General features: G+C 35.7%; 1 protein-coding gene across 1 annotated transcript; it reads left to right on the forward strand.

Annotated features, from left to right (window-relative positions):
• The first annotated feature begins 279 nt into the window (after window positions 1–279).
• LOC311278664 (putative helicase mov-10-B.1) lies at window positions 280–22,446 on the forward strand. The gene is made up of 22 exons (XM_084389665.1): window positions 280–722; window positions 1,116–1,215; window positions 4,422–4,627; window positions 4,720–4,958; window positions 5,235–5,484; window positions 5,593–5,727; window positions 5,876–6,038; window positions 6,990–7,144; window positions 8,193–8,366; window positions 8,464–8,611; window positions 8,760–8,927; window positions 11,962–12,059; window positions 12,154–12,251; window positions 12,355–12,453; window positions 14,427–14,529; window positions 15,779–15,896; window positions 18,854–19,045; window positions 20,003–20,074; window positions 20,174–20,299; window positions 20,392–20,480; window positions 20,570–20,688; window positions 21,432–22,446. Exons 1-22 carry the CDS (start codon window positions 583–585, stop codon window positions 21,491–21,493), a joined length of 3,054 nt encoding a protein of 1,017 aa, XP_084245791.1. The 5' UTR covers window positions 280–582; the 3' UTR covers window positions 21,494–22,446.
• The last annotated feature ends 1,392 nt before the right edge of the window (window positions 22,447–23,838 follow it).

A 23,838-nucleotide genomic window follows, 5' to 3' on the forward strand; every position in this document is an offset into this window, starting at 1 on the left:
TAATTTAATTTTTTTATATATATATATTTGAGCCAAAACCAAAATGTGTTAGGTTGTGCCCCACTATTATAAGAGTATATTAGAAATCTAATATTCAAGCCGTTTTCTAATTTTTCAACTCAAAATATTTAATTTTGTTAGATTACACTTGTCAATAATTCAAATTTACACAATTCAGATTCAAATCATTTTGTCATATTGTAAGCACCATTTGCAACTGCAACACTTTTCAAGAATTGGTGGATAGCCTACTTGGAGCACCTGCTTCCTCTGTCCACCAGAGAGCGCACTTTAACCTCTCCGAGCACCTGAATAGAGTTTCTTATAATAATGTGCCTTTGTACTCCTTTAATTTTTTCCTACTAGCGCTTTGGACATTACATGGTGGATCTCTCTTTAACAAAAGTAAACGAAGTGTATATTTTATGTTTTCATTGTAGAAGAACAAACCTACCATAATAGTTCAGTTTCGTTTCCTCCGGTCTTACTGCTTCCGCTGTAACAGCTGCGCTTTCATTTTAAAGCCAGTGTGGATCATAACTGACGCTTACTGTAGGCTACACGGTACCAACGGCAAGAAACATGGTACAGAGAAAGCTTTCTAAAGCTGATTTGTGTGCAGTTGGATTGGACTTTATAGAGTGGCTGGTGGAAAGCAACAGGAGAGCCATTACTGATAGAACCATTCTCAAAACAGCCTACAATGAAGAGTTCCGAAACAGGTAATCATTTGGCATGTTTTAATTTATTTGTTTAATTTATTGCTTATATTAAGTAGCCTACACTTACGTTCACTGAAATGATCGATAGGCCCTATTTGCAATTCATTTCAAAATTGTGTTTAAAGAGGAAGTGCATCAGTAGGATACAGTGTAAACAAACGTACAACTTTTTCTTTCTTCAGAAGTTAAATTACACGTTTACATTTTTTATTTATTTAGGTAAAATTAAAGTTTCAACCTGCAGTGTTCACTTTGAATTTACTGATACTGAAAATTGAGTCAAAACCGTGAAAATAAAACGACCGTAATTAGTGACAAATAAAACGAGTGGACGGAACGACGAGGCAATAGTGAAAACACATATTTATTTATTTAACACATTTTTATCCACAGGGATGGAGTCAGAGACCCAAACTTCTCTTCAATTCTCTATGCAATGAGAATAAACAGAAAAGCGCGTGTCACCAGATCAGATGTTTACTTTAACCCAGATGTAAGAAACCTCTTTTTTACTTACCACTGGCTGACAATTTGTAATTCTATCGTTGATGTCCACTAAGAGGGATTTCTGTTGTCAATGGCAGTATGCTTGTATTTCTGTATAGGCTAAATTGTGTTTTATTTTATTTTATATAGGCTATATATATATATATATATACACACAACAAACAGTCTGGACGTGTCTACTCTTGGGGTTTAAAAAAAAAATACATGCGGTTTATGTAAATAGTTTGTAACTGTAATGCTAAGATAAATTGAATTTGAAACCGCAAGAGTTTCATTTTCATCAAACTGAAACCTTTGATCAGAGTACTGAATTGATTCAGTATTATCTTGATCAGATGATGGTAAACTGCTTCAGATGCACTGAACACTGAGTCATCTATAACCCCGTGCAGTTTTTACATTAAGGGTAAAATTACCGTTTAGATATCATGTGTGAAAAGGGATAGCAGTAAATCAGTTCTGGAAAATTTCTGATTTCTGATGAGAAGTTGTTACAATACCTTGCAAATTACTAATATGATGCTATTGATGAACAAAGTATAGGATTACTATTATGAGGACTCTCTACATGCAGCAGATGTTATGCAACTCTGCAGTTTTTGGTCAGATTCTTGCTTTGTCTGGTTGGTGATATTTATTTTTTGATACCACAGCTTATTTTAAAACATATTTTTAGCTAGCCTACCTATAATTGTTTCTGTATTGTTATTTGACACTTTCTATACAATAGGTGCCATTTTTTATGTAGATTATTATGCCATACTTTCATAAAACAGCATCATGTCAGTGTCTTGCATCAATTCAAGACAACTGTCATATGCTAGAATGCACTAGCACTGCAATTTATTACTCAAGCTAATTAATTTTTATGAAAAAAATCAAGACAGCACATCCTGGGCATAAACCTCTCTGCTGAATGTTAATAATAAAGTAAGAAAACCACATCAATCTCCACTCTGCCATTTCAGACAAGGTCAATGATGCCTCATGAGAAATAGTCACGCTAATTGTCTTTGAGGAATCTTTGGAGAAGGACACAGTAAAAGAGAAATACAGTACATACACTCAGCTGTTGTGTTTTCATGTTTAATGGGGACTTTACATCTAACCTACCCATCACAGAAAACTTTTTTTCCTCGTCTTTCCTCATCTCATCTTTTCCGCATACACACACTGAAAAGCAACTAGCATGAGTTATTGTTTTTAATAATAAAAAATATAATACGTGCTAAGTTAACTTATTTGATCTCAATGTAGAATAATTATTCATGAAAAACTTATTGGTCATGACTAACATGAAAGTTTGAAACTGTGATTAATGGCTTATCGAATCTGGGGAATTTATAACCCTGCAATTAAATATGATCAGATCACATGAGCTGGTTATACAAGGCTCAACAATAAGGATATCCTGCTAGTGTGGGGCAAGTGTGAGACATTTGATGCTACAGTCACTTGCATTTGCTGGGTTGCCACTGACAATTTTACATTTGTGAAGTTTTTTTGTGTGTGAATTTTAATATTTAATGAAAAATAAACATTTCTAGCAAATATAAAAATGAGTGCTGTCAATCGATTAAAAAAATTAACTCGATTAATACTTTTTTTCTTTGATTAATCGCAATTAAAAACACGTTTTTATAGGTTTATATTTAGTTTATATATTTTATAATGTAGTAATTTCACAGTTTCTACATTCCAAATGAATGTAGAGACAGCATAAAGACAGTATATTTTAAATACTTGTTTAATGACATCTTTTTATGAATGAAGGTCAGTATCACTGATACTACAGCTATTGATGTCTGGATAAAAAATATTGTTTTCCCCCAATTTTAAACATTAGCCTAATTATAGCCATTCAACATTACAGTGTAACTGAAAGCTATCAATTTGTTTTGTTTTTTAACATTTATTAGGCGTACAAAATATATAACAACTTAAAATTTGAGTGAACTTCAAACAATCCACATAAACCCATAATAAATGTCATATTTACCTGTGCCCTTCCTTCTGTAGCCTACCTGTCTTAACATATACAGAACAATATACAGAAATTGAATAAAGTTATCAAACAGTCTGCATGGCATAAATTATAGATTAAATATAGCCTAGACTAGTTCATATTAAAGCTACAAAAGTTATTTGGTCAAGAGCAGTGAGTAATTTTCTCTGTTCCTTTGTTCTTTGATTAACTTTACTGACAGAAAGCTTTATTGTCTGCTGTCTCTTTAAAACCAGCCGCTGCTGCACATGACGTGGATCTCATACGCGTCTCATTCTCTCACAACTCTTTACGTTTATTTAAGACTTTATTTAACTCAGACTGCTCTTATGTCATGAGGATACTCGACAAAACGGACATTTTGGCATAAATATGCGTGTTATTGTTCGTACAAGCGCGAAAGAGAACTGTATTCTGGCGCGCTGTCAGTAGGCTACACGATACTGGCGCGCGTCTTTCAGTGTGTCGTGTGTGTGTCACATAGACAGGACATCCACAGAAAGTGCGGTCTCTTTTGTTTTGTCGCGCTTGAATGGTTTAAGCATTTGCATTAATAAGAGTGTGATCATATAATGTAAATCTAGCCAAAGGATGACACAAATTAACGGATGCTGCGTTAAATATTTTAACGGACAAAAATAATCGCATGCTTAACACACCTCAGACAGCCCTAATAAAAATACATTGTTTACAGAATATATTTATTATACTTTATAATAATACATTTAAATAATAAAAATAACTTTATATGATAAATATATTTATCAGTATTTAATTAGTTATTTTCCAATTTTAATTGGACTTTTTTAGTCATTTTGATATGCTTTTGTCATTTTTATTATTTTTGATATATTGTCATTTCCATTTAACTTTAATTTGTGTTTATTTCAGTTTTATTTTTATTTTAGAACTTTAGCTTCAACTAGCTCCAAAAATTTCTTTTAGCTACCAAAGCAACTTTTATTATGTCGTTCAAGATTAAGTTAACATAGCCTATTTCATATAATATTTATATTTTATTTCTTAATTTCAATTACCGAAACTCATCAAAAATCTGAAACACTGGACCTGCCAAAAAAAAATAAAAAAAATACTGTTATTGTTATATCATAACTGTTGAGCCCTGTTACAATGGAATGTGTTACTGAGAATGGTCAAAGACTGACACCCTATTGTGGCATTTCTAGGTCCGAACAAGGCCACATGATCAATGGGACAGACCCCATCGCAGACAGCAATACCAAGCTACTCCCCCTGTGAGTAATGGTAGCTCACCGCCTCCCGCTAGTGCGCAGGGTCCTGACCCACCATCAGTGCCAGGGCCAGAGAGTGGAGTCAGAGGCAGGAGAAAACTGGCAAAAGACATCCTACGCCGACTGAAAAGTGCAGAGAGGTGAACTGGCCTCTTTGAACAGTGGATAGTAACCATTCTCTGAAAATACATCGAAATATCAAAACGGTGTTGCTGCCCTTTTTCTTTCCCAGGTCTGTGTTTATAGCTGATAAGCATGGGGTGCGGGTGTCCTCAGAGCTGCAAATAGAGGATGGCAAGATCCAGTTGTGTGTGGAGCGGACAGAAGTTTATGAGCTGAAGCTGTTAGTGGAGAACACGGGTGAAGAGGCCGTGTATTTCACTTACTACACTGCTCTTCACTGGCTGCAGTGTTTCACTCTGGAAGACAGCAGGAAAGTCACACGCAACAATCCACTCCGTCTGGAGCCATGTGAGTGCAACCAAACTGTACAGCAATGCAAGGGAAACTGGTGTTCGTGTTTTTTTGAGGGGGTACATTGGTATTGTAGCTTGTACATCCAGATTATATTACACACGTTATTACTATATAGAATGTATTTTTTGTCAATGGTCCATATGTAGTGTCTACTATACAGTATGTGATTTCAGACACAGCGTTTAATTTGAACAGGTTTGAACCCAACCTGTCTCTCTCTCTCTCTCTCTCTCTCTCTCTCTCTCTCGCTCTTGCTCTCATTTTTTAAAGGTGAAAAGTATGAGGTGACCTTGAAATTCGAATCAGATGATATGGGAGTTCATTCAGCCATTCTGGCATTTGAGTTTAAGAAAAATACCCAGGTCGCCACCCGTCCTTTCCACATTGTGCGCTTCATTGAGGCAGAGCACAGGTCTGAGCTTACAGCACTACTGGGTCCTACAGCACCATTTAGACATCAAAGGCTTGAGACCTATGAGCCAAGGAGGTGCAACATAGATGAGGGCTTTCCACCTGAGAGGTGAGAGAAAAATCCCTCTTTTTAGGAATTATATACACTTTTCTGTTTTCCCCTGTGTTTATTTGTACAGAAATCAATCATTTGCATGTTTTTTTCTCTCTTTTGCAGTTCTACCCAAAGCTTTTTGAAATTTGTGCTGCCACTGGAGGCTTACCGTCTTCCTTCTTACATCTCTGACTTAGTTGAGGTCCTGAAAGTCAACCGTCCTTTCCCGAGTGTCAGAACACAGCTCCAGGAACAAAAGTTAGTGGTCTTAAGCTCCAATTGTGCATTTTACAGTTGATCTGAGACCTGTTACTAGTCCCTGAATGGTACAGAATCAGCTCCCTGCATGAGCATGTATAGTAAAAGCCATTGTGACTGTTTTCTCTGTACTTTTGGTGGTTTGTAGGTCACTACTTGAGACTGATCTGGATTTTCGGAACTACGATGAGCGATTTGACTTACTGTTGTACCTGGAGGAGGATCAGATGCGTCTGGACATTAAGAGATATAACAAAGAAGATGTGTCCATGGTGAAGGACCATGAGAACAGACGACTGCTGGTCTTAGAGGTGAGTGGCAGCTTCTTTCTGTCTGTTAATAAAGCATGTGATTGTGTTTGTTAGACCTTCAGACTGACGGCAGAAGGACTCCATAGCAGTTATCATTGGCCAAGAGGCCGTCTGAAGCATGTTAAGCAACCAATCACAGTTTGTTTGGTTCATCGTCATGTTTAGGGGCGTGAAAATGTAATGTCAATGTCCTTACATAACAGACTGAGGTGAAAAACTCTTGGACATCTTTTAAAAGAGACTTAACTTCACATACTTCTGAAAATCCAGCATTTAGTTGATCCTGATAAACACTCAATTTCACAGTTGCGAACACAACGGCTTTCATCTTCCATGAGGGGATTTGGCGTCACAACGGCTTTGTTTCCAGGCGGACTGTTAAAGAACGCGACACACATGTCTCCCGGAAATAGTTTAGAATTCAACCAATCAGATGATGACTTCAAAACTCCCGAAGTGTTTCCCATTTTTGTGTGCTTTATCCATCAGACGGGCATGGGAATGACGTCTGAGGCTGAGACTAGTGTTGGACACATACAGAGACCCAAAAGCCTAGATGACATGTACACGGGTCTTTAAGGGACAGTACATCTAAAATGGAAATGTATTTACTCAAAATTTAATTTGTTTTTCGCTGATAATTTTCAACTCCACTGAAGATATTAAATGGCCTACAAAGAAAAAAATATAAAAAACAGCAAATGGTTTTGGAGCAACATGATACATATCATATTGGGGTGAACTGTCCCTTTAAGTAGTATGTACTTTTATATTTGTTTGAAAGTGATGCCGTTTTAATTAATTATAATAATTAATTACATTTATATAGCGCTTTTCTAGGTAGGCCTACTCAAAGCGCTTTTACATGAAAGGGGGGAATCTCCTCAGCCACCACCAATGTGCAGCATCCACTTGGATTTGAGGTCTGTCTGTGTATTTCATGTGTTAAAGCTCCCTGGTGTATCAGAGAACAGGCCATCAGTCCTGAGGGGAGATCACCTGCTTCTTACCAAGAGTGAGGAGGTCAATTCCTCAACTGTGACCAAATACAAGGGCTTCGTCCACAGAGTGGAACTGGATCAAGTCAAACTGGGCTTCTCCAGAAGGTATGAAGTATGAGGAGTTTATATAAGCCTTTAAGCTAAAGAGCATTTTAAAGGGTCACACTTAAAAATTACAAGACTCAAGGCTTTGTTTTTCCCAAATTAACCTCAAAATGAGAAAGATATATCATCATATTCTTAGCCTGACTACATCAGACTTCTTACTTCCGCTCAATTTCATTTCGCTTCTGTACTCAGTCTGAGACAGCGTAATAGCTTTCCGTTTTCCTCCGGCCTGAAAACAGCCGGCCAATCAACGAACAGAGGGCGGGCTGAGAGCCGTGACGTAGACACTGATTGTACCGTGGATGCGCAGATTTACTTCACATAATCTGCAAAAGTCGTTCACAGCCATGTTCACTCCGGTATTTCGCTCGATGGTTTTGTTTTCGCATCATACTACATGTGTTTACAGTGGAAGTTAGATGCGGCTGAGCATGTGCACAACACACGCTATAACCAAACGTTATGTGATTGGCTTACGGGAACCAATGATTTTAAACTTCAGACAAGCGCCTCCCCGCGAGAAAGAAAACGCTTTTCAATTATGCCATGCCAGACTCTGTCTACGAAGCAAAGCGAAGTAGCAGAGTTTGGTATTACCAGGCTATCATATTCTGCCCATGTCTTATAAATTATATAAAACAGAGCATTCAAAACTGACCAACCTATATACATTTAGGGTAACAAAACACATTTTTGAATACTAAAAGTTTTGTTTAACTTTTGTTCAGCAAGGTTGCATAAAATTGATCGCAGTAAAGCCATTTCTAATGTTACAAAAGATTTCTATTTTAAATAAATGCTGTTGTTTTGAACTTTCTACTCATAAAAGAATCCTAAAAAAGTGTATCAATTTCCAACAAAAAACATTAAGCCACACAACTGTTTTCAACATTGATAATAAGAAATGTTTACTGAGCAGCAAATCAGCATATTAGAATGTTAATTTGGTCTCATTTTGCATATTTGTTTACAGACCAGTTTATAACCACTTAAACTTTGTGTGTATATGTGTGTGTGTGTGTGTGTGTGTGTTTCATGTGTAAAGGCTGCTTGACGATTTCATTGATAATATGAAGTTCCGTGTGGAGTTCACAGTGAATCGTCTCCCATTGAAACTGCAACACAGAGCTGTACACATGGCGGTCCAGCACAACCTCAGAGATGTGCTGTTCCCTGTGGATTCAAGGACTGTGACCCCTGTGTCTAAACCTGCACTGAGGTCAGTAAGACCCATCTGGACTGAATTTATGCTACTAAATCATATTTTAGTGAAACATTATGGAGTATTTCAGCTGGATGTGTGTATGTGTCTATAGACTCTTTGATCAACAGCTTGAGAAGAACCCTGAACAGAAAACTGCAGTGTGTAACATCGTGGCCGGTACGTCCAAGCCGGCACCGTACCTGGTGTTTGGACCTCCTGGCACTGGTAAAACCGTCACGATAGTAGAGGCCATCAAACAGGTAAAACTGGTTATCATATTCAACTAAACACAGACCCGACAGACACACCTACATGCAAATCATCACATCTCATTGTGTCTTAATGTCTTAATAAGCAGAACAGCTATTGTGATTGCTTCTTTCTCTCTCTCTGTCTTTTATCTCTCAGGTGGAGAAGAATATACCTGATGCCTATATCCTAGCTTGCGCTCCTTCTAACAGTGCGGCTGATCAACTGTGTGAAAAGTTGGTCACTAGTCAACATGTTGATGCACGTAAAATATACAGACTCTACGCTAGTTCACGCAATCCAAATGAAATCCCTCAAGTCTTACAGGTTAGTGCTTGTTAATTAAAGGTTTAATTAAATTAACACAATAGAAATGGGAAGTTATGATGGTACATTTTTACTTTTCATTTTTTAAAATAAAAGCCTTAAACAAAAAAGTTCCACATGGATTAAATATTGTAACGAGCTGGAGAAAGCAGGCTGAGGCACGGATCTAAACGCAGCGTTTTTAATAAAATAACACATTAAACAGATAACACAGAATTCAAGGAACAAAACCACGACAATCACAGAGGTAACCATTGTACAACAACTGACAAAGTAACAAGTGAAACACGAGGGCTATAAATACACAGGGGCAAACAAGCTTAACAAGGTAATGAGGAAACAAAACACACCTGGGGAGACTAATTAACATGAAAAACCACAAAGAACTACAAAACATGGCACAAGACAGGAAATAACAAAAGTCCTCACACAAGACAGGGGAACACAGGCTGAGATTGTGACAAATATAAATATTTAAGCTTAACATAAATACATATTATTATTATTTTATGATTGAATCACTCAGTTTCTAGTTTAACTCAGCTAAAGAATTTCAAGTTATAATTGAAAAAATGAAAAGCAAATGATAATGCAAAAATGACAATAGCATCCTTTACTTGGAATTATCTTTGCACCACACCACATTGTTAGGGGGTAACAGTTAAGGACCAGATGTTTTAAAGAAGACCCGGAGTCAGAATTATAATACATTGAAGAACAGTTTTACTGAAGATAGTTTGTAGTTTCATCACACACTCACACAGGAGTTCGTAGGCTGTACTCTTACGCCCGTTTCACACATACTCCGTTTGCAGTGCGTATGCGGTGCGTATTTTTTTCCGTACCCATGTTATCAGGTTAGAGCTTTCACACTGCATGCGGTTGCAGTCCGTCGATCCGTTCCAGTTGCGGTGCGTATACAGCAGTGCAGAGATCGTTTCCGCACCGAGTCTATTTTTGCTGTGCTGCAAACGCTGAATTAAAGTGACCGCGCATGTTGCGTGGTGAAAATGAACACAGATTGACCTGAAAATGTAGTAATTTCACCATAAATGCGATTAATTAAATAAAATTTAGTAAATCTCACCATAAATGTATTTAATTAAATACTACGTTTTTGGTAAAGCAAGGAAAGCTATAATTTACCTCAACAAGGCGACATAATGAACAACACTTGTCACATGCGTGGTGGTGGAAAAACAAGTTTTGACTTGCAAGATTTATTGTATTAAGATTTAAATTATGCAAAAGAAAGGGTATGAGTCTGCTGTTTTTGTCAATTTTAAGTTTAAATTTAAAATGTAGGCTATTCGATTTTAATATTTGTACATGGTTAAATATTTGACCACTTGCTTGAGCAACTTAAGTAGAAGTAATGCATTGAATAATAGGCTGACGTTGTTTAAATTGTGTTTAAACGTGCACACGTCTATTAAAGAGTGAAATGTGCAAAGATAATCGCAATGCTGAGACGTTAAGACCGCGGGTAAATCAAGGGAAAATACAATTTGCTTCAACAAGGCATAATGAACAACACTCGTCTCATTCGTGGAGGTGGAAAAACAAGTTCTTTGTGACATGCAAGGTTTATTATAAAGATTTAAATTATGCAAAAGAAAGGGTATGAGTCTGCTGTTTTTGTCAATTTTAATTTTTAATTTAAAATGTATGTAGGCTATTCGATTTTAATATCTGTACATGGTAAAATATTTTACCACTTGCTTGAGCAACTTAATATATAATTATATAGAAGTAATGCATTTAATAATATGTTGTTTAAATTGTGTTTAAACGTGAATACGTCTATTAAAGAGTGTATATGTGTACAAAGAGAATTGCAATGCTGACAAAAAACTTTTTTTTAAATAAAAGTTGCTGATAACTTCCGGATTTGAAATACAAATAGCGAGTATGTATTTGTGTTATAGCCTACAGCAGCGGATCAGTTACGCACTGCAAACGCAGCATATGTGAAAGCACTATTGCATGTGCTGCTCCTGCACTGCATACGCACTGCAACACGCACCGCACCCGCACTGCACACAGAGTATGTGTGAAACGGGCGTTACAGTTACAAAGATCACAGAAATTATACCCTTCACCAAGGTCTAAGCTACGTCCTTGCTTCAGGTTGCAGTTTCTGATTGGCTAAGAACACACATAGTCAAAGCAAATTTCCACACATGGACAGATAGGAGAGTATGTCACCATTAGTCAAGATAGTTGTCGCACGATTCCTAGATTTAGGTCTGCGGTGACCTCGGAGGTCGGAGAAAGGCGTCTCGGGTCTGTTGTTGCATGCCGAAGTGTCCCATAGCTCCTATACAGGACCTGCACAGAACATCCAACGCACACACAAAAGCACTAGGGAATCGCAGTTTCTCCAAGGTTGAAGAGAGCCTGAGCTAGCTATGATCCGGACAAACTACCAAAACATACTGATAATACATTCCCTCCTCAGGAAGAAGTACAGATAATATTCACTTTATTCTCTAGAGAAATACACATGAAAGAGATACAAGTATGTAAATCAGTCACGTATAGTTTGACCCCTGTAACCTTAACTCTTCAACTAGAAACAGATATATGGATGACACATGTTAAAGAAGTCCATACTTCATTTCTGGACGCCTGGCTAAATGAACAAGCACTGTTACTGCATTCAGATATCAAATACAGACATTAGAGAATACATGAAAAGACCATTTCAGTAATCACACTGGTAACTTTTATAACAAAGTAAAATTTCACAAGCCTCACAAGACACGCATACAGCATTATTAACAAATATACAGTGAAGGCATATTTTAATTTTAATAACAGCAAAATGTATGCAGAATTTGACATCGTTTTATTTTAACCCATTAAAATGTAATTTAAGTAGTTTAGATATTCAACCTATTTAAATCTATCAAATAATGTGCTATACTTAATAATCTTATATTATGATAATTTCAGTAGTAAGTAATGGGAATACAGAGAGAGGAAGTTGTTTGTAATTTTGTTGTTGTTGATTGTGTTTTTGTGTGTTTAGAACAACAGTAATGTGGAAGGAGGAATGATTATTTTCCCATGTAAAGAGGATCTAATGTCCTACAAGATCCTGGTCAGCACTCTAGTAACCGCAGGCAGGTGAAGGGCGTCATCTTATACAAACACAGTACTCTCTCACATACACACAGCAGCCAATAGGTAAAGAGTGTTTATGTTGTGTCTGTGTTGGTAGGCTGGTCAGTGGGGGTTTTCCTGTGGATCATTTTTCTCACATCTTTGTGGATGAGGCAGGACATGCTGTGGAGCCAGAGACCATCATCAGTGTGGGAGGTGGAACACTTTACAGAATAACACTGAAAACCATCAGATCTTTCAATAGAGATCAGTCTGTGGTAGCATTTCTCTATTCTAATCATTGTGTGGGTGTGTTTAGGACTGCTGAATGCAGAGACCGGGCAGCTTGTTTTGGCTGGAGATCCCAAGCAGCTGGGACCAATCCTGAGATCTCCTTTTGCCATTAAATACAGACTGGGTGAGATGCAAATGAATGCACATACAGTATTCTCTGTGGTAGAATTAACTTAAGTGAATCATTACATCATTTTTCTCCAATATGATTGGTTCTTCACACAGTCGCGTGAAAAAGAAAAGACACCCTATTGAATTATATTGTTTTATGTATCAGGAGGACATAATAAAAAAATCATCTGGTCCTTTGTAGGTCTTAAAATTAGGTAAATACAACCTCAGATGAACAACAACATATTACATATTACACCATGTCATTATTTATTTAACAAAAATAAAGCCATGGGTGACAAACTAAGTACACCCTTACTGCTTCTATAGAAATTAAGGGTAAGTAGCAGCCAGGCGCTGCAAATCAAATGTCTTTGTTTAATTGATCGTCAGCAAGTGTGATCACCTCTATAGAAGAAGTTTTGGCAGTTTGCTGGTCTGGAGCATTCAGGTGTGTTAACACAATGCCAAGGAGGAAAGACATCAGCAATGATCTTAGAGAAGCAATTGTTGCTGCCATCAATCTGAAAAGGGTTATAAGGCCATTTCCAAACAATTTGAAGTCCATTATTCTACAGTAAGAAAGATTATTTACAAGTGTAAAACATTCAAGACAGTTGACAATCTTCCCAGCAGTGGACGTCCCAGCAAATTCACTTCAAGGTCAGACTGTACAATGCTTAGAGAAATCGCAAAACACCCAATAACTATACCTCAGACTCTACAGGCCTCAGTTAACATGTTAAATGTTAAAGTTCATGGCAGTACAATTAAAAAGACGGGACAAGTATGGCATGTTTTGAAGCTTCTTCTCTCTTAAAAGAACATGGTTGCACGGCTTAGGTTTGCGTAGTTGCATCTGAACAAACCTCAAGTCTTCTGGAACAATGTCTTTTGGACAGACGAGACCAAAGTGGAGATGTTTGGGCATAACGCACAGCGCCAAGTTAGGCAAAAACTAAACACAGCATATCAGCACAAACACCTCATACCAACTGTCCATCACGCTGATGGAGGGTTGATGATTTTTGGCTTGTTTTACAGCCACAGGACCTTGGCACCTTGCAGTCATTGAGTCGACCATTGACTCCTCTGTATACCAAAGTATTCTAGAGTCAAACGTGAAGCCATCTGTCCAACAGCTAAAGCTTGGCCAAAATTGGGTCGTGCAACAGGACAATGATCCCAAGCACACCAGCAAATCTACAACAGAATGGCTGAAAAAGAAAATAATCAAGGTGTTCCACTGGCCCGGTCAAAGTTCAGACCTCAACCCGAATAAAATGTTGCGACAGGAACTTAAGAGAGCTGTGCATAAACAAATGCCTGCAAATCTCAAAGAACTGAAGCAATGTTGTAAAAATGAAGCAATGTTGTAAAAAAGAGCAGGCCAAAATTCCTCCACAACTGTGCGAGAGACTGATACTGTCATACAAAAAAACGGTTCCTTCAACGTATTGCCGCTAAAAGTGGCTCTACAAGCAATTGAATCATAGTTTGTCACCCATGGCTTTATTTTTGTTAAATAAATATTTATTTATTTTAATATAACACATATTTGTTGTTGTTCATCTGAGGTTGTATTTACTTAATTTTAAGACCTGCTAACAACCAGATGATTTTTATTATGTTCTGATATGTAAAACCATAACATTCTAAAGGGTGTCCTTTCTTTTTCACATGACTGTATGTATAATTCTCTGTTACTAGGTAAAAGCAAATTTGGATTCCTTGATACTTCAGCTTGTTGCTAGGGTCATGAGGTTAAATATATATATATATACACACACACATACTAGACAGCTTTTGTTTCCTCTTTTGTTATATTCAGATACACTAACTTTGGCCCAAGTGTAAGCATAAAAATGCATAAGCATATAAATGTTAATCCTGCAATAAAAATAAATGTTAGGTATGTTTAAAATTAGAAATTTCCTTCACAACACTCTATTCTTATTGTAACTTGCATTGTAAATGTGTTTGTAGGTCTTTCTTTGCTGGAGAGGCTGATGACACAGAATGAACTTTATCAGAAAGGTACTACAGGATACGACAACCGTTATGTCACCAAACTGCTGCGAAACTACAGGTAAAGTCTGAATAATCCAGAGACCTCATCTAAAAGACTACGAATTGACTAGTTGTCTGACCGACTAGTTGACTAGCTGGTCTCAAGGAAACCCTAAATAATTAGGGTCCATCAGAGGAAACATGTTCACACAATATGTGTTAAATAAAACGGTAACATTTTACATCAAGGTTTCAATTGTTAACATTAGCGAACTACATTAGTTTACAAAGATTAACCACAAACTGTATTGATCTTTGTAAGTTAATTTTTTGTTACTTATTGCATTAACTAATATTAACTAATGGAACGTGCTTGATGGAGTTCAACCGAATGGAACAAGCTCACATGCCTCAAGGCTGAACTAACTATTTTGAACTTGTCTGGGGGAAAATTCTGATATATGTAGAGAATGTTTCCGAGATGTATACTGCAGATCAAAAATTCCTAAACCTCTGTGTGGAGAGAGTACATATGGTTATGAATGAGGCACACATACCACCACCAAGAGCCATTTGTCTTTTTGATTTAGTAGTTTTGACTTGTAGCCAGTAGTAGACGACCTTATCTGCTTAGTAACAGAGAGCTATGCTCAGCAAAGATAGAGGCACAACCCATTACTAAGAAGAAAGCCAAAGACCTTGAACACAAATTTTACTCCCGACCATGAATGAACCTGGAAAACAGAGAAAGCTGCTGTGTGTCTGGGTTTTTGCTATGTAGAATGGAAAAAGGCAATAGAAACCTTTATTTAGTCACAAGTCTTCAGAGGACAGGATGCCATATGAAAACTTTGGGAAAGGGCCAATCTGAGTAAAATAGGTTGGGACAGGCTCAATCCAAAATAAGTGCCTGGGACACCTGATCATGGATACTTAATCAGATCTAGATTTTTTTTTTTTTGGTTACACTAAGGTGTCATTGTTACAGTGTAATTATATATTTAAGTACTGAGTAATATTAAGCAACTACATGTAGTTACTATACGGTTAGGGTAGGATTAGAATTTGGTTGAGGGTTAGTTGCATGTAATTATGCATAATTTATAGTACATGTAACATATGTAACAAGGACACCTTTTTTCTTTTCTTTTTGGTAAAAATGACAGTATCTTAAATTTTTTTCCCTTTTTTCTTTTTTATATATTCATTTTGTATGTACATTTAAAATGAGACTTCAGTGTCCGAATTACGTTTTAGGGCCACTGTAATAAGTCTATTTTTTTAACTCTCTATTTACAATTTTTCATTCTCTCTCTCTCTCTCTTCAGGTCTCATCCATCCATTCTGAAGGTTCCTAATGAGTTGTTCTATGATGGAGAGTTGCTGTCATGTGCAGATGTGATCAGCTCTAACCAGTACTGCAACTGGGAGCACCTCCCTAAAAGAGTAAGACATCCCAGACACACAAGCCCGATTAAAAGCATTTCAACAATGTCAAGACAATATATTTTGATTAGGTTATGATGCGGTGAGATGATGAATTTTTTTTTTTTTTAAATATTCTTTTATAAAGAATAAAGTAATAATAAATGAAGAATAAATATGAGTCAAACTTTTAATAATTGAATACAATATTGAAATGAAAGAAATCTTACTTCAAAATAAATGATGTAAATTTAAAGTGAAAGTCTGAGATCTAGGATCTGAGATCTTAGTATAATAATCTTTCAAAGAGAAAGAGAACTGAAGCGCCCTTGAAGCAAAGAGCAAGAAGAAGAAGTGAACAATGGAACAATGGCGAGAGCATATGAAGACTTCAGATGCAAAAGCCTCTAAGTCCGTCTAATGTTTTTCTTTTAATATTATCATTTTTATCAGGCTCCTATGTATAGGTTTCTACCTAAGTACCAGCATTTCTGAATGGGCTGAGGCTGGGATTTAGTTAGTTTGAAGTGAAAGTATTTGATGAACGTATACTATCTACGGAGAGCATTCACTCAATATTATTATCTCATTTTGACATGGGTGGCTTTTAGAGGCATGGGTGCATAGGAGGTCTTCATACAGGAAACTTGCATCCTCCTATAGCAGTGTTTAAGTCAGATAAGGAAGGTCAAGTCAACTATCCATTATGTCATACGGTTGTGCAACAGCTGGGTTGGTATAACCTGGTAAAAGGATACAGCTGCAGAAATCGATAGACAAAAATAGATGTGTTGTGGTTTTGACATCTTTAGAACAAAGACATATATCAGTTTTTTTTGTAATCAGATTTAACATTATTAGCCAAAAGTTATTATTATTATTATTTTTAGCTAGAAATTTGATTGGCTGCTGGTGGCCATGTTTTTATGTAGCTGATTTCACTGAAAAAAAAAAAAGTGTTGTATTAACTTTAAAAAGTAAGTTAACTGGTTTCCTTAAAATTTTGAGTTCATTGAAATAAAAAAAATTGTTGAATTAATACAATAAAGGAGATTGGTTTAATAAATAGAAACTCAAAATATTATGTTATGTGAACCACATTTATTATATAAGTTTATTTGACAAAAGATAAAAAGTTGTGGTAATAAATCATGAAAATGTATTTTTTTACAGTATAGAGGATATACATCTGTGTCAATACCCACACCATGTCTATTATGTATGTACATGATGTATTTTGTGTATTTGGCCCTAGTGTTTAAGTGGTCATGAAGACGGTGTGTAGTAAGTGAGTGCAGAACTTTTGATTACCCAATGGGACACACTTACAACATAGCTTTATTTACAATTTTTGATTTTCAGTACTTTGCTAAATGTCTGTTCAATAGTCTCTATGTAACAGACAACACAATTTAGTCATTGTGATGCTTCTATTTAAGTAATAAAAAGCAGTTTCATATTTTGCACAATATACATATTCTTCTCTGCACCAATAAAATGTGCAACACTACGTTTTACTACCAAATTAAATTTAAATTATAGTTTTCCTTTACATCACATAATTTTGCGGCATATGAGTGGGGCACAGACGCTATGTTAGGACATCCACCAATGAAGAAGCAAACTAATTTTTAATATCACTGATCATATGGTTGCGGCATCAAAATGAAAAATTCTGTCATCAATTACTCACCCTTAAGTTGTTCCAAACCTGTATGAATTTATGTCTTCTGCTGAATAATTTGATTCACATTACCAAAAGCAAGTACTTTATAGTAGTCTGTTGTCACTTTAAAAGCTAATGCACTGATCCAATATATTGATAATTATGTGATTTCTTTCCCAACTATTTATGTTCACTCAAAGGGATAGTTCACCCGAAAATGAAAATTATGTCATCATTGACTCACCCTCAAGTGGTTTCAAACTTGTATGAATTTCTTTGTTCTGCTGAACACAAATAAAGATATTTTGAATAATATAAATAACTAAACAGCTGATGAGTCCCCACTGACCATATTTTTTTGACATCTATAGTATGGGAAAAAAATACTATAGAAGTCAATGGGGTCCATCAACTGTTTTGTTACCAACATTCATCAAAATGGCTTCTTTTGTGTTCAGCAGAAGAAAAAAATTCATACAGAGACACAAAGCATGATTATTAGTCTATGTCACACAAATCTCTTTTCTGGGCGTACATTAATGAGGAAAGAGTTAATGTGTTGCTTGTTCTAGATTAAACAAACTATATAAATGTGTCGTTTTGAGCATTTCAGTTTCTCCCATTCGCCTTTTTACATGGAGTCCACATAGATTATGTGGCCACACGTGCTTGCACACACTGCAGTCATTCGTGTAAGGAATGTGAAGGCCACGAACTGAGATAACGGTCTTCTTGAACTTGGTTGTATTTCATGGCTACATTTGCCGCTTAAGGCATACCTGTCAACCCTCCCGTTTTTCTCGGGATTCTCCCGTATTTTTCCTTGCTATCCTGCTATTATCCCATTTAAATATTTCCCCTAATTCTCCCATATTTTTAATCTTTCTATAAAAAAAAAAATATATATATATATATATATATATATATATATATATATATATATATATATATAAATGTAAAAAATCCCACTGGGCGCAAAGCGGAAATCCCGCCCTGCAGCTAATTTCATTGGTTAAGGTCACAATGACGGGTAGGTTTAGGGATCAGTGTTTGGTGTAGGCAATCAGTACTGTGATTCACATGACCAATAAAATCTTTAGAATTGGCTGCAGGGTGGGATTTCCGCTGAAGTAGTTTGGGGGGAAAACATCGGGATTTGAAAATAAGGGAAATTTTCAAGGTCGGCCCAACGTCCCTTTTTAATCTTGTTGTTGGGTTTCACTTATAATTTTAGCACGGTTTTCCCTTTCTCCGATTGTTGTACCTTCTAGAGATGACACATTCTGCTCTGGTCTGTGTTGCTTTTTTTTAGGGATTTCCAGTGATTTTCCATGGAGTGATTGGAAAGGATGACAGAGAGTCAAACAGCCCCTCCTTTTTCAACATCTCTGAAATCAACATCATCGTTGACTACCTGAAGAAGCTGCTCCTGACACAGGCCAAGAAGGGCATAGCAAAAATCTCCCCCAAAGAGATTGGTATTATCGCCCCCTACAGGAAACAGGTGAAAATACATTTTTAACAGCTCAGTCACAGCAAACCTGATGCGTACCGAACACAAAATGTTTCAATGTTTATTTAAATAATTCTGCAACTTTTGTTTTGGGAGTATTATCGTCTTCTACACTTCACATCATAGTTCCCTTACACGTGGGATGGATGCGCATCATCATTAAAGTACCCTGCAGGTTTAACCATAAGCTTAAGTTTCGTTTTGTCGGAAAATAACTCTTCCGTAGCAAGTAAACCCTTAAGACATTTTGTTTGCAGAGATACACTACCGTTCAAAAGTTTGCGGTCAGTACGTTGTTTTTTTAATTACTTTGATAGAAGTCTCTTATGCGACAGTAAAATCTGTAATATTGTGAGATATTATTACAGTACAATTTAAAATAACTATTTTCTAATTTTAAATTGTAATTTATTCCTGTGAGGGCAAAGCTGAATTTTAAGTTTACAAGTTATAAAAAAAATTTTTTTTTTTTTTTTTACGCGTTTGAAAGAAGTCTCTTCTGCTCACCAAGGCTGCATTTATTTGATAAAATAAATAAATAATTCTATTTTAATATTATTTAAATGTCTTCAGTGTCACATGATCCTTCAGAAATCATTCTAATATGCAGATTTGCTGCTCAAGAAACATTTCTTATTATCAATGTTAAAAACAGTTATGCTGCAAACATTTTTTGTGGAAACCATGTTAATATAACTGACAAAATAAAATAGTTTAAAATATATATATTTTTTGTAACTAGTCTTCACTACTTTTGGACAATCAGAAATATCTACACACCTTTTCTACTGTTTTCTTTTCACATAGATTGCTGCCCATTATTCAAACAAGTTTTGAATTCAAACAACTTTGATTCATGCAAATCATTATCATTCTCTTAAAGTTTTTATTTTTATTTTTATTTTTTATCATTGTATACCATTTTTCAACATTGTTTTAATTGTACAGGTGGAGAAAATCAGGAAAGGCATCAGGAGTGACAGGGAACTTAAATACTACATTGGCATTGAAGAGTTGAAGGTCAGTGCGAGTCTGAGCACTCCTACACTCTGTTACACTCGGTTCTCATCCTTGTCAAGGACACATGAGCAAAAAATGACTGCTGTACGTGTTGTGTAGGTTGGTTCCGTGGAGGAGTTTCAAGGCCAAGAGAGGAAAGTCATCATGGTGTCAACTGTTCGCAGCAGCAAGGAACACTTCACTTTGGACGAAACATTCAATATTGGGTTTCTCAAGAATGAGAAGGTAGCATCTCACACACACACACACAGTAGACAATACAACACAGCGAAGCCTAGAAAACAAAGTTGGCCCACCTCTTTCATTCTCTCCTCCAGAGATTCAATGTGGCGGTGACGAGAGCAAAAGCCCTGCTGATCATGGTGGGAAACCCCATCATTCTACAAACAGACACAACCTGGGGCAGGTATGTCAACTTCCAACTAACATGAAATGAAATTTGATTTGAATTCTGGACTTGCGAGTTCTTTTTTATTTTCATATTTGTGTTTGTAGGTTTATTAATTACTGCAGTGAGCAGAAAGGTTATACTGGATATGATATTTCCAACTTGGAGGGAACGGAGGAGGTTGTTAATCGTCTGATCGCTCTAAACATCCACCAGGAGACCACAGGTAAGAGATGGCCTTAATTAAAGTGCGGTCACACTAGACTTTGCACTTATTTTGCTTCCATCAAGGCAGTCTTTCGCTTAAGTTCAAGTGTCGTGAACTCTTATCTGTGAATTTGCAGATATATAAAGAGATATATTTGAATATTTTAAATGTATTGTATTTATAATTGATTATTTATTTAAATGGCCCACGATTGTGACATTACATCCTGTTTCCAATGTTTATTCAGTGTCTGAAGTAATTTTGTGTACCTGTGTCCTAGTGTGACTGCATATTCATAACTCACCATTTATTGACTGGTTATACAAATACATTACTGTTCATTAAGATTTATTTTAATAAATACTTAATTGTAATAATATCAAATTTAATACTTGAAATAATACACGTGAAATCGATCAAAGGAGACAGTACAGGCATTTATAATATTACAAAAGATTTCTATTTCAAATAAATGCTGTTCTTTTGATCTTTATATTAATCAAAGAGTCATGGAAAAAAGATTTATCACTGTTTCCACAAAAATATAATAATAAATGTTTCTTCAGCAGCAACTCAGCATATTTGAATGAAGGATCATGTCAAGGATCAAACTTTTAAACAGTAGTGCATTTGAACTTACACAACTCTCCTGTTTTGTTTATAGCCTCTTTTTTCAGGACAATTTCTGTTCTTTGTTGGGATTGAATGTACAGTAAATCATGTAAACCTAGTGCTCACTATTATATTCTTTCTCCCCCTAGTGGAAACAGAGGAGAGTGTGGTCCAGCAATATGAGAATCCTGCATGGAGACATGAACATTAAAATGAAGTGTCATTATTAAAGCCCCTCCCACTCAGGGGCCGGTTGCATAAACCTCTAAGACTAGTCTTAAGTTAGACATCAATTTATTTTCTTTAAGACAGTTCATAGCTTTTTTAAATCAGTTACATAAAAACGTAGATAAGCCTACTTTGATACCGAAAACAAAGACTGACTGCCCCTGACTAACTACTAGTAGGTCATACTTAAACTTAAGACACTGTCTTAACATTATGGGTATGTTTATACAACCGGCCGCAGGTCTGCATTAGCATAGCCACACCCCTTTCTGAAGTTACACTGGAAAAGTCTTAAACTTTTAAGCTTCATTTTAAAGCTAAAACAGTACTATGATATATAAACATTGCATTAAATTGGTAATTCATTGTTCTCAAGATATGCTTTTAATAAAACTTGTCTGTCTATGCAATAGAAGCTAGAAAGGAACTTTTTTAAATGTTTACATTATGATTAGAGAAAACAGAGAAAAGGAGCTGTAGGCCTTTTGCCTAGAAAGATAGGGAAACTTCAACACCCATAGTGCCACTGTAGTTTTAACAAAAGCCCTAGAGCTGTCAAATATTTGATGACAAATAGACAGGGAGACCTGGGTGCAGATAACATTAAAAAAGTAAACATTGTTCATTTACATATCGACATACAATACAAAGCTGGTTGAAAATCTGCAAACTTGTCCTTTAATCTCAGGGCTTTGTATGCAATTTTGTCTATATGTTTAGATACATTAGGCTAAATAAATATGAGCACATGAAACACAGGATTGATAAATCACTGTTTACTAAAAATGTGCCTTATTTCATCAAACTTTCAGACAACACATTCATTTAATAATGCTTAATAATTCATGATGATAATGGTTTTGATTTTGTTACCATTGTTTTGTTTGGAAATTTGCAAATGAAGTCAATCACATCATTAAAAAATTGTGTACTTCATTTCAAAGACTTTTGACTGAAGTAAATACAATGGAGGATCTCGTGGTTTTTTCCTGTAGTTTCTTGTGTTTACACTTTTTTTTTTTTTTTTTACAAATTCTACAGTTTATTATTATTTATTTTGGAAACCATATACCTGTAATGAGGAGCATGGTTTTATACCATGATATGCCTACTACAGTTAAACTCTGGATTGTACGCAATAACTATTGTTAATTTCATTGGTGCAATTACAAAGCATTTTAGCATAATAAACGGCTTTAAAGCCTCCAATGAATTAAGCATGAAGCTTTCTTCTCTTTAAATATGTTTTATGAGATATTTAATAGTTCTAATGAATTTTAATTGAAATAAAATACATTTAATGAGAGCCCGATGAATGATAAATATCAGTGTCTTACATTAATAAAGTGTTAACTCATTACAAATGTTATTGTTAAAGGGATAGTTCATCCCCAAAATGTCATCATTTACTCACCCGAATGTCATTCCAAACCTGTATGACTTCTGTGGAGCATAAAAGAAGATATTTTTTTTTTTTTCCATACAATAGAAGTCAAGAGCATTTAAATAATTTGATAGCAGTAAATTTACTTTACGGCATCCTATAGCTCGAAATGAAATATTAAGTTTGTTACCTGCATTTGCAGTAAATGCAATAACGTCTATCATTATTTGTTTCTTCCCTATTTAATTTATTCATTTATTTATTCCAATTTAAGGCCCTAACTCCAGCAAAACATTCACAGTTGAACTCATGGGCTGGATTTGCCCAGGGCTTAATTTTAGCCCCACTGTAGGTACATGTCCATAACTTGTATTAAAAGATATGTAACAAATTCATGGTGTTCAGAAGCATTCAAAGTTGGTTCATTTGCCTTGCCTGCTCTTCCTCCTTGCTCATATCCTTCCCTTTTTATATTCCCTGTGTTTTTCTGTGTCAGTCATGTGGTTGTTTCGTGTTGTGGATGTTTTCCTAGTAGGTGTTACTGTGTACATATTTATCAGTGAGCAGTGACATATATGCCACCTTGTATGTAAATAATGTGCTATGCATGTGTGTCATTTGTATATTTCACATACAGAGATATATATGTTATGTGTATTTATTATATATGAGACACATGTAAAAAAAATATGTATTATACATACATGAACATTTATTTATATGGGATAAATTTGTCAATATATGAAATTGTTCCAATTTCTAATAAGTTTCAAAAATGGCTGAGAATATACTGTATGTACATTTATGTTTTTACTCTAAAAGAGCATATATGTATATTTAAATATGAGACATATATGTCAGAATATACAAAAACATATTTGGATGGGATAAATTTGTCAGTATATGGAATTGTTCTAATTTCTAATGGGTTTCATATATATCTG

Source organism: Rutilus rutilus, assembly GCF_951802725.1.
Source record: "Rutilus rutilus genome assembly, chromosome: 19".
NCBI lineage: Eukaryota > Metazoa > Chordata > Actinopteri > Cypriniformes > Leuciscidae > Rutilus > Rutilus rutilus.

Coding starts and splice junctions, on each gene's coding strand:
- LOC311278664 (XM_084389665.1), top strand. CDS start 583: ATGGTACAGAGAAAGCTTTCTAAAGCTGATTTGTGTGCAGTTGGATTG. Junction 8,367..8,463: donor GTGTCTAAACCTGCACTGAG/GTCAGTAAGACC, acceptor ATGTGTCTATAG/ACTCTTTGATCAACAGCTTG. Junction 14,530..15,778: donor AAACTGCTGCGAAACTACAG/GTAAAGTCTGAA, acceptor CTCTCTCTTCAG/GTCTCATCCATCCATTCTGA.